The sequence below is a fragment of the Muntiacus reevesi genome, chromosome 14 (assembly GCF_963930625.1).
Source record: "Muntiacus reevesi chromosome 14, mMunRee1.1, whole genome shotgun sequence".
Classification (NCBI taxonomy): domain Eukaryota; kingdom Metazoa; phylum Chordata; class Mammalia; order Artiodactyla; family Cervidae; genus Muntiacus; species Muntiacus reevesi.
Window position 1 is genome coordinate 15,531,350 of NC_089262.1, and position 12,492 is coordinate 15,543,841.

At 38.4% G+C, this 12,492-nt stretch overlaps 1 protein-coding gene across 1 annotated transcript; it reads right to left on the reverse strand.

The window, feature by feature from the left end:
• Positions 1-1,720: 1,720 nt before the first annotated feature.
• Positions 1,721-2,554, reverse strand: LOC136146403 (sex comb on midleg-like protein 1). The gene has a single exon (XM_065905296.1). The coding sequence runs from the start codon at positions 2,552-2,554 to the stop codon at positions 1,721-1,723; it is 834 nt and encodes a 277-aa protein (XP_065761368.1).
• Between the last annotated feature and the right edge of the window lie 9,938 nt (positions 2,555-12,492).

A 12,492-nucleotide genomic window follows, 5' to 3' on the forward strand; every position in this document is an offset into this window, starting at 1 on the left:
GTGGTTCATGGGATTCTTTTTGCCGTGGTCCCTCTTGTTGCAGAGCTTGGGCTCTGGAGCACAAGCTCAGGAGTTGTGGCTTATGGACTTAGTTGCCCGATGGCATGTGAGGCATGGAATCTTCCTGGATCAGGAATCCAACCCACGTGTCCTGCATTGGTAGGTGAATTCTTTTTTTTTTTTTTTTTTTAATGGCTGTAATTATTAAACTTTATTATATTTAAAAACTGTAAAACATAGTGCTTATACAAACACCTGAGGACTGTTCAAGTGGGCACAGCATCTTCACATAAACAGTTTGAAAGAAGACCAAGTTGAAATCTGAATCTTCCAACACAAAAGCAATAACATAGATGAAAATGCCCTTTAAATCACATATGCCCAGTAAATAGTTATATTTGCTTATAAGGTACACTTGGTTTTCTAAAAAGATAATGCATATTCTTACCCCTGGTGAACATCTTATTGGTATTTGTAACAAATGACTAATAAAATCAGCACCATTTCTCATAGCTTATTAACATTACACTGAATATTATACAACATATGATGTAATAAATAAAATAGCAATGAATGTTTCACATGAAGGTTCTAATTTTTAAAGTAAAGTTCAAATCAGAATTAATGTACTTGTCTAAAGTTTATAAAGATAAATGGCTCAGAAAGGAAATTAACTAGAAACATTGCACAAGATAGAACTTCCCTGTACGGAAACCCTGAAGTGTGAGGTACCAGTGATAGCAAACACTTTGCATGTGTTTTAAACAATTAAAAAACTCGTTATATATAGAGATGGTCTTTAGTTCAGTGGAAGTGTAAAGTGCCATTTTAAATTAAAAAAGAATTTAATTATGTGTATACTTCAGGTACAGAATAAAATATAAACACAAAACAGTATCCATATGAGGAATGAAGAGACAATAAAACACATCTTTAAAAAACTCAGACATAGGCATCTTCATGGAGAGATGTGAGCAATGAATGCCTAGTTAAATGTCCAAGTTTAGACAAAATATGGAAGTTGTAAAATAACATGTATTTAGTTGAAAAGAATATAGTCAGACTCAATCCAAACCACCCTTGTAGTGTAGTATCTCTTGCATGAAATGACTATGTGATAACTTTTTTAAAAACTGCTAAAAACGCCTCATGAAATCTTAAAAGGCTGCTTTTTTCCTTCTAGTAGGGACAGCTAAAACATACAGTGAAATAATAACATAAAGGAAAATAATTTATGTGGCTATTCCCTTTTGGGAAACTGGTAGAATACAAACAGAACATTGCAGTAACAGACATAAAATATTTGAGAAAAACAGGATACCTATAGTTGCAACTTTAAATTTTCTTCTAAGGAAAATATCATATGGATTTCTTTAGAAAGTTTGTCAGTGCCTGATAGTTTGCCCTTTGGGACTTGACTGTTTTGGTTTTACATATAAACATTAACCAAAATCAAAAGGTATTTCTGTTTTCTGCATGAAGTATATCTGTAAACTATACAATGAAAATAATGAAAAGATAAGAACAAACAACCAGTTTGACCATGCTAGCACTAATACATTAAATGGCTTCTAAAGAAGTAGACTGGACTATCCCAGATTCTGCTATTTTGGATACACCATATCTTAAAGGAACCTTCTATGCAACAAAAATTTCTAAGGGCAGAGCAAAGACAGCATTGGTCTTCCCAGAATTAAGTCCAGTCTAACCTATACGTGGTTTATAAATTGTAGATGTATCTTCCTTCTTTAAGCCCTTCAATGTAGTGGCACACCTTCAAGGCTGTCCCCAGCTTAAACCCCATGTACTTTATCATCATGTCACTCTTGAGCAGTAGCAGAGCTTTCCCATCAATGCCATGTTCCCTGAAGCGGTCAACCAGGGGATCGACTGTCAGAGGATCTACATCTTGCAGAAACGTGATCACTTCATCCACGGACCAGGTTGAGGGGTCCTCAGGGAAGTTTTCTCTGAAGAAATCCGGGCGATTTCTAACTGGTGAAGTTGGAGCATAAGTGTTCGGCGTGCAGGGAGGTGAGCTATTGCGCCTGGAGGGCTGGGTAGCAAATAAAGGTGGATAGGTCACAACATCAGGGGTAGGTATTGGTTCAGGTTCCATCTGGGTCAGTATGGTTGCAGTTGGAATTACAGCGGCCTGGTTCGGTGGGAAGAAATTGGTGGTGCTGCGGGCCCGTGGGCTGTCGTAGTCAGAAGGGACCTGCCTGGATTCCTCCTCCGTGTATTCGTATGGCTCATAGGGTTGTGTGAAGATGGCAGGGATCCCTGGGCGCTGGTTGCGATCTGGCTCCTGAGCCTGGATGAATGACTCCTGCTCCCGCTCTGGGGACTTCTGGGACTCCATAGGTATTCCCGAAGTGTTGCTCTGGGAATCATTATCCTGCCTGCTTACTGGTATGGTGGGGCTATAACTTTCAGCGAGAGATAATGAAGAGCTAAGTTCCCTTCTCTTCCTTTTCAGGCGTTTGCTCTTTCTAGAATGCTGGCAAGTATAATTTTTGTATCTATGTCCTTGTAGTTTACGGCTTTGCCACATTTTCATACGGCAACGGTAACGGTGAATTTTTGAAACCTTTCCATGAATAACATCAAACTTCTTATCCAGGTCTTGAATAGCATCATAGATGGCCTATTACAGTACACACTGTTACTAATTTCTACTGGCAATGAATAAGGATATCCTGAATTGTTCCTTGTTCTTCATTGTAAGATGTCTCAGATGCAGCAGTTTCTTGCACATCAACTTCACTAGATCCGCTTGACATCTTTTTTTGCAACCAGAGCAACTCCACTTCCTAATTATTTTTAAACTTGCTGGAGGATTTATTTGTGAAAATGCTTGAACGTCTAGGACTGGTAAAGCTTACTCCTTTTTGGGTCCGGGAGTCCGCGAAATCGGCCTCGGAAGGGGGCGGGAACCGGTTAGCCGTGAGAGAACAGCTAGCCGTGGCCGTATCCCCAGCAGAAGCTGAAGAAGACAGGATTTACCGGCGGCGGGTAAACGGTCCTCGCACCGGAAGTAGGGCTCGGCCACGCACACCGCTGACCAATCAGCGGCCGCTACCTGGTAGGTGAATTCTTAACCGCTAGACCACTAGCGAAGTTCCAGCTGACTTTTTAATGTGTGAAGCTCCTTTGGCTCAAGAAAGATACAACAAAAAGTGATCCTACAATGAGCGTTTGTCACATGGGAGATCTGATTTAACTCTGAAATTCACAGAATGGCTCTTGGAGAGATTGCCCTCAAACTAAAACATTGTTTCCTGATTTATCTGTTGTCTCTCTATGGACACAAGCAAACTATCCCATCACAGTTTATATCACCCATCATGTCACAGACAGGGGCAAATATTTATGTCATTACTCTGTGTTGAGTCTCCTTTCTCCTCTTCTACACCATCTCCATTTTCTAAGATTTAGTTCAAGTACCTCTTCCTTCACAAATCCTTCATGATTACACCCACATTGATCTCAAGTTTTCTCATCTCCTGCAACATTCGTTGTCTTTCTGTTTTTAGCTCTTAATTATAGACTCATGCATCCTGGAACACTCTTCCTTCTCTCCTGTGCCTGACAAGCACACACTTGTTATTAAGGACTCAAGCAAAGTGTCACCTCCTCCTTGAAGTCACCCTTGACCACTCCCTACCCTTTAGCTCCCAAGGAAGTAAAGTATCCCCTTGATGATGCTCCCAAAGTATCATCTAACTGAGAACAGGGTACGTGTCTTTCTATTTGATAACATATCAACCTTGTCATCTCCCCATTGCAGAGTGAATTCTTTCTAGTGGGCAGATTCTTATGTTAGCTCTTATGTTCACCAACACCTAGCCACAGAGCTGTACAACTAATATTAACAAAATTGAGTATATAGCTGATGAATTAATAAATGAACACAAAGTAAATGAATGAACATTAAGAATGAATTATTGTGTTATGTGCATCAAATAATAACCAATGAATATAAATTAATTCATTATGTGTACCAATTTATCTACTACTTATGTGCATCAGTCAATCATTATTTTTATCAACCTAGGACTATCAAAGAAATTAGTAATTTGTATCAATTAATGATTATTTGCACATTTACTTCTTGCTGCAAAAGGGGAGAACATAAGCAGATAAGATACATATATGAACTCTCATATTTAACTGAGGGAGGAGATTTTGTTCTATTTACGTGTATAGACTGAATGCTTGTGTCCCCTGAAAATTCATATGTTGCAACCTAATCCCCAGCGTGTTGGCACCTGGAGGTGGACCTTTGGGAAATGATTGGGTCACAAGGGCAAAGCCTTCATGAATGAGATTCGTGCCTGTGTGTGTGTGTGCTCAGTTGCTAGGCATGTTTGACTCTTTGCAACCCCTTTGGACTGTAGTCTGCCAGGCTCCTCTGTCCATGGAATTTGCCAGGTAAGAATGCTGAAGTTGTTTCCCATTTCATCCTCCAGGGCATCTTCCCAACCCAGGGATCAAACCTGCGTCTCTGGGGTCTCCTGCATTTCCTGAGCTGGCAGGTGGGTTCTTCACCACCGTGCCATCTAGGACGCCCTATGAAAAACGCCCTAAAATCCTCGCTTGTCCCTTCTACCATGAGAGGCCACGACAAGAATCAAAATCTATGAATCAACAAGTGAGACTACAGGAGACACTGAGTCGGCTAGCACCTTGTTCTTGGACTCCACAAGTGTGAGAAATGAATTTCTGTTATTATAAGCCACCCAGCCTGAATGAAGGCATTCAAATTTTGCATATTTTTAACACAATATTGCTCATTAGGAATATAATTTTTTTTTACTCAGTTTTAAAGAAGTTAGGAAAATAGAAAGGAAAATGAGGAAGAAATTACTAAGAGGAAAAATATCAACAAATCCAGCACTTTAACCACAGTGTCGGTTATACTTTTATAGGCTTTTCTGTAGTTAGTATTCATGTTTTACCACTGGCAAGCTGTCATGAGAATAGCTACTCAATATGCAATGTAATAACCTGTCACAATTTAACTTACTGAAATTCACCAGCCAGGCACCCTGGGAAAACTTGTGAGTGAAACAAAGATTATTTAAGTTGAGGCAGCGAGGGAGAGTGTTGAAGTCTCAAGGAGAATTTTGGAAGGGGACTGTTAAGGGATTTGGTCTTGTGCTGGGTGATTCTAAGCAGGGTTTAAAGAAAAGGAAGCCATTTCTGAGTTAAATGCTATTAGAAATCAGAGGACAATTCAGGGATTAGCTAACTTCGCAATTTTTCTTGAGAAGGTGAGCAGATCAAAGCAAAGCTGGTAGTCATTGATAAATAAGTAGTAGTCACTCCAGTGTTAGTTGCTCAGCCAAGTCCTACTCTTTGCGACAGGCTCCTCTGTCCATGGGATTTCCCAGGCAAGAATACTGGAGTGGGTTGCATTTCCTTCTACAGGGGAACCTCCTGATCCAGTGATTGAACTCCAGTCTCCTGCATTGCAGGCATATTCTTTACCATCTGAGACACCACTTGGGTTAATATAAAGAGGGGCTGTTAGGTGGTTTTGCTGTTGTTGAGTGTCTCTGAGGAGGTCTTACAAATAGCTGTGAAAAGAAGAGAAGTGAAAGGAAAAGGAAAGATATACCCATTTGAATGCAGAGTTCCAAAGAATAGCACCAAGAGATAAGAAAGCCTTCCTCAGTGATCAATGCAAAGAAATAAAGGAAAACAATAGAATGGGAAAGACTAGGGATCTATTCAAGAAAATTAGAGATACCAAGGGAACATTTCATACAAAGATGGGCACAGTAAAGGACAGAAATGGTATGGACCTAACAGAAGCAGAAGATATTAAGAGGAGGTGGCAAGAATACATAGAACTATACAGAAAAGATCTTCATGATCCAGATAACCAGGATGGTGTGATCACTCACCTAGAGCCAGACATCCTGGAATGTGAAGTTAAGTGGGCCTTAGGAAGCATCACATGAACAAAGCTAGTGGAGGTGATGGAATTCCAATTGAGCTATTTCAAATCCTAAAAAATGATGTTGTGAAAGTGTTGGGCTTAATATGCCAGCAAATCTGGAAAACTCAGCAGTGGTCACAGGACTGGAAATGGTCAATTTTTATTCCAATCCCAAAGAAAGGCAATGCCAAAGAATGCTCAAACTACTGCACAATTGCTCTCATCTCATATGTGAGGAAAGTAATGCTCAAAATTCTCCAAGCCAGTCTTCAACAGTACATGAACCGTGAACTTCCAGATGTTCCAGCGGGATTTAGAAAAGGCAGAGGAACCAGAGATCAAATTGCCAGCATCTGCTGGATCATTGAAAAAGCAAGAGAATTCCAGAAAAACATCTACTTCTGCTTTATCGGCTATGCCAAAGCCTTTGACTGTGTGGATCACAATAAACTGTGGAAAATTCTGAAAGAGATGCAGACCACCTGACCTGCCTCTTGAGAAACCTGTATGCAGGTCAGGAAGCAACAGTTAGAACTGGACATGGAACAACAGATTGGTTCCAAATAGGAATAGGAGTATGTCAAGGCTGCATATTATCACACTGCTTATTTAACATATATACAGAGTACATCATGAGAAATGCTGGACAGGATGAAGCACAAGCTGGAATCAAGATTGCCAGGAAAAATATCAATAACCTCAGATATGTGGTTGATACCACACTTATGGTAGAAAGCACAGAAGAACTAAAGAGTCCCTTGATGAAAGTGAAAGAGGAGAGTGAAAAAGTTGGCTTAAAACTCAACATTCAGAAAACTAAGATCATGGAATCTGGCCCCATTACTTCATGGCAAATAGATGGGGAAACAATGGAAACAGTGACAGATGTTATTTCTTTGGGCTCCAAAATCATTGCAGATGGTGACTGCAGCCATGAAATTAAAAGATGCTTACTTCTTGGAAGAAAAGTTATGACCAACCTAGTTCAGTTCAGTTCAGTTCAGTCCCTCAGTCGTGTCTGACTCTTACTGAACCGAGTGTCCTTGTATCTGTCTTGTTTCACACTTGTTTCACACAGTCACGGCTTTCTGATCAATGCAGATGTTTTGTTTGTTGATCCTCTAGCTCTAACTACCCACTGCCAGGACTGATTTTCACCTTCTGAAATGATTTGCTTATTATTAGACTTTGAGTTCTCTACTTTTTCAATTCTCTGATGTGATATGTTGAATAATATTATAAATTAGCTGAAGAAAAGATCCCACAGAGGACAGATAGTATCAAGTTGTGGTCATTTTCCCTGAGTGTCTCTATTTCTGTTATTTTCCTGCCCAATTGCAATGACCCCATTTGGACCATCAACAGTAATATATGATACTGTATCTCCATCATTATTGTGGATTGAATATTTTTAAAAAAATGTTTATTTAATAGCCAAAAGTGGAATGCAATTTTTAAACTTGAGTTTATCTGACTATTGGTAAGGTTTATTTTGTTTTGTTTCTTTCTGTTCAGTTCAGTTCAGTCGCTCAGTCATGTCTGACTCTTTGCGGCCCCATGAATTGCAGCACACCAGGCCTCCCTGTCCATCACCAACTCCTGGAGTTTACTCAAACCTATGTCCATCGAGTTGGTAACGCCATCCAGCCATCTCATCCTCTGTTGTCCCCTTCTCCTCCTGCCCCCAATCCCTCCCAGCACCAGGGTATTTTCCAATGAGTCAACTCTTCGCATGAGGTGGCCAAAGTATTCGAGTTTCAACTTCAGCATCAGTCCTTCCAATGAACACCCAGGACTGATCTCTTTTAGGATGAGCTGGTTCAATCTCCTTGCAGTCCAAGGGACTCTCAAGAGTCTTCTCCAACATCACAGTTCAAAAGCATCAATTTTTTGGTACTCAGCTTTTACAGGTATCTAAAATTATTTTGGAGAATGGTGAAACATGTGTCTATAAGATATTATTATGGTAAGTGTTATTACCCATTCAATTTTTTAACATGCATTTTCCTGTGCAGAGTAGCATCTTTGGACAATCTGGCATATATTTTTTGAAACTAAACTGAATATTTTATAATTTTAGAAATAGTGTTTTAGCAGACACTAAATTCCTACAGGGCAAACATTTCAACTATTGGAAGAAATCACAATAATTACATTGTGAGTGAGTGAACGCATAAGAAAAATATAATCAATTAATAATATGCCAAGTCTCCATTGTTGAAGTACATGCTTCTTTATGTAATTGGTGTACATAGTTTCCAAACTGAGATGACTGTGTTTAAGTTGCTAAATTTGTGGTCATTTCTTATCTAGCAATAAAAAATACATTAGTTTTCTGTTTCCCAAGTATTTTTTATTGAAATTTTATATGAAAAACAAATAAGTTTCTGGAAGAAGAGTTTGCATCCATGATGTATGTATCTGAAATTTTGTTTTATGTAATCTTGGTTTCAGTTCAGTTCAGTTGCTCAGTCGTGTCTGACTCTGAGACCCCATGAACCACAGCACGCCAGGCCTCCCTGCCCATCACCAACTCCTGGAGTTCACTCAAACTCTTAAGTGAGCATAATAAAACTCTAGATACCAAGTATACTGTTATAAATACCTATTAGATGACATAATCCATAGGCAAATGAGAATTTCTAAATGCTGTCATTTCAACTCTACATCTTCCCCAACATTGACCTACAAAATTAACTAAAATACAATCTGGTTACATTTACATATAATTTAGTTATAAACATAACAAAGTTAAATAGGAGAATTCCTAAATTTACTCTATATTCCTCTTTATCAGTGATTTTGTCCTGACTTTAATATCTGAGTATAACTTTTGGAATAGTAATGGAAATGTACTCAATAGTGAAATACATATTCTAAGTTATTGATTAAGTTTTACTTTAAGTATTTTATTATTTTAAATATTGAAGCATAATATTTAAAATAAAGCCTAATGTCAAATATACACACCACATATATGTATATTTTATGCACATAAATGTAATTACATACTTTAAGCATATGTATGTATATATATTATTATGTTTATATATAGTAAGCAATCTGTGATACCTTTGGAAATGTAAACAATTGTTTTTCCTCTGATTCTGAAGTCTAAGCCCCACTGAATCCCTAGCTCTGAATAGGACATGCTTTATTCACTCATGACAATCTTGTAGCATCAATCATGTCCTTCACCCTGTAACTGCATCCATTATGTTGCCCAGTTGTTTCCCTATAATTATTTTTCAAGTCGTTTCCAGAGTACTTCATAAAATATTTTTAATGCCACTATATAGAAACAGATAATAAATTAATTCCATTTTTAAGGGCTTTAAAAATGTAGTGTTACTTTAAGCTGCAGTCAATTTTGTACCACTACTTTAGCAGAGGCATAATATACAGTGTTTTTGTTTTTTTAAGATAAGGGTTTCGTTGTTGCAATCTAGGAAAAAAGCTGCTGTACAATGGTGAAATCTTTTTTTTTTTTTTTTTGCATGAGGAGGGGAAAAAAAGCAACCTTATCCTTCCCTCTCCCATATGCTTCAACTTTCGTGTCTGTTTTGCCCTGTATTCCATTAACATTATGATTAATGAAAGCTCTCCTGAATTTCAAATACCTTGAAAAGTAGCCAATGCCAGCTCTTCGGAGGCCACGTTGAAGATAAATAACAATAAAAACAGGGTGATCCAGGCTTTTGAAGTCTTTAAAGACAAGCATCACTGTGATCTTTGTACCACTGTTGCAGAAAGGAGGACATTTCACATTTCTGGCACTACTAAGGACAACACAGCGACGGAAAGAAAGCATGAATTTCTGGGAGCAGCATCAGGATACAGGACTCCTGCTGAGCTCACCAGTTCCTTGCTTCGCACAGCTGCCTTCTCAGTTGGGGGTTTTAAATCGGCACTGTGAGGAAAGACAGAAATGACCATGGTGCATTTGCCTCACTCTGAGTAAAAGGTAATGTTCAATTAACGCTTCAGCCTTCTGTTTTCCAACTGACTTATTTCTGTCTTTTATGTGCATGTTTTGCTTTGGGTCTTTCTGTTGCTACTGTTGTTGCCTTTCATTTCATGAAATAAAACCCTTAAACTAAAAATATCTTTGTGCTTGCAGCTATGTATGCAAGGATCCTGAAATTCTCATGGCTTTGCTGAGATCAATGAATTGGAGGAATCATAGTGCTTTTAAAAATGTGTATTAAGACCCAGTGAATATTAACATTCCTGTTCACTAGCTAAGCTTGCATGTAACTGTGAAAATATCACAAGTGAATGAATACAGCCTGGTTTAGAAGTATTTCCACAAATGCAACATCTGACTTTTGAGGATGCATTTATTTACCTTACCTGCTGCTCTGCTGTTTAATTGTGTATACTGTGGTGTTAATGGTGAGCTCTACTTTGAGGTTGGCTTGAATACTGATTACAGAAAGAGTTAATTTTAACAAAGCAATGTTTTTAATATTTCAGCCATAAATAAGTACATTATCTTCCTTCACATTTGTTACAGACCGTACTTGTAATTGCATAGATAAAAATTAATAAACATAATTTTTATTGAATACTACTCTTCACAGTTCTCCATTCTTCACAGTGTTACTTCATCTGTGTTCTTAGAGATGAACTCACTAGGGTTCTTAGCTGTACTCTTTTTACATCTCTTTGAGAACAGTATATTTTATAAGCCCAGAATGATAGGTGGCTCAGACTGTAAAGAATCTGCCTGCAATGCGGGAGACCTGGGTTCGATACACCGGTTGGGAAGATCCCCTGGTGGAGGACATGGCAACCCACTCCAATATTTTTGCCTGGAAAATCTCCATGGACAGAGGAGCCTGGCAGGGTACAGTCCTTGGGGTTGCAAAGAGGCGGGCACGACTGAGCGACTAAACACAGCACAGTCATCTGTGTCTGTGTGCGCTAGGTTTTATGAATTTCTTCTCAGATTTTCATTAGCCTTCTGGTTAAAAAGATGGTTGCTTTTGAGCTTGAACAAGGTTCTTAAGAAGAAAGTTCAGGGAATGAATGTTCATTGGAGACATCAATATAGTTTTATTTTAAGATTTAAGCCAAAATATTGATTGCAACCACTTCAGTAATTGTCCAATATAAAATCTGATCAGTAATTCATTTTATAAATATTTATGTACCAGGAACTGGGTTTGGCAACAGAGGCAATAAGACGAAGGTGTGGTTCTCTCAAGGTCTTTATTGTCTAAACCTTTTAATCAGTGAGCTATTTTCTGAAGAGGAATCTGATATTTAAGTTTTTCATGGTACAGCTCATGTTGGAGGAAAGTTTTAGATAATTTATTGCATTTCACTTCAAAGTAAAATATTTAACTAGTAGACAGTCTACAGGGGACTAATTTTTAATTTTCACCTTCTTTGACAACAATTATTTATTGAACGACTCTACTGTATCAGGAACTTTTGTAAACATTTGGTCTATAGCAGCAAATAAGCCAGAGAGAGCCTCTCTATGGGGCTGACTTACATTCTAGCAGGTACTGAGCCCGAAGAGGTAGCATGAAATTTCTGCTTGTTTTTAGAAGCACAAAAAGGCAAAGTGACTGAGAAATTGAACCTGCTGACTTGATACTCTAGCAATTCATCCAGCCCACTTGCTTTTCATTTTGGACAACGCTATCCCAAAGGAAAAGAAAGAGCTTCTACAAGTATGTACACAAACTTTCAAAGTACTCAGAAATGACTTTGAAGACAAACAATAGATAGTTTGTAATAATATTGTTCTTCCTAGAGCCTATTATGCAGAGTGAAGTAAGTCAGAAAAAGAAAAACAAATATTGTGTATTAACACATACATATCGAATCTGAAAAGATGGTACATACCGATGAACCTATTTGCAGGGCAGCAATGGAGACACAGACATACAGAACAGACTTTGGACACAGTGGGGAAAGGAGAGAGTGAGAAGAATGGAGAGACTAGCATTGAAACATGTACAGTACCATGTGTAAAATAGACAGCCAGTGGGATTTTACTCTATGACACATGGACCTCAAATCTGGCGCTCTGTGACCAGCTGGGGGGGAGGGAGGTTCAATGCGTAGGGGGCACATGATGCCTATGACTGGTTCATGTTTATATATTGCAGAAACCAATGCAATGTTATAAAGCAATTATCCTCCAACTAAAAATAAATAAATTGAAAAATATTGTTCTTCCAAATGTAGTATCACATTTCTATCACAAATATATCACAAATGTAGCATCACATATGTATCACAAATGTAGTATCTCAGTGTAGTGATTTTAATTTTGGGACACTCATAAGTACTTAAGTTGGTTAGCAATTTTGTTGTTCGGTCGCTTGGTCGTATCCAACTCTTTGCAACCCCATGAACTGCAGCACACCAGGCTTTCCTGTTCTTCACTGTCTCCCAGAGTTTGCTCAAATTCATGTCTTTAAGTCAGTGATGCTATCTGATCATCTCTTCCTCTTCTACCCTCTTCTCCTTTCATCTTCAATAGTTACCCTAGAACTTTCCCTTGGTCTACAGCTGGCAAACACAGT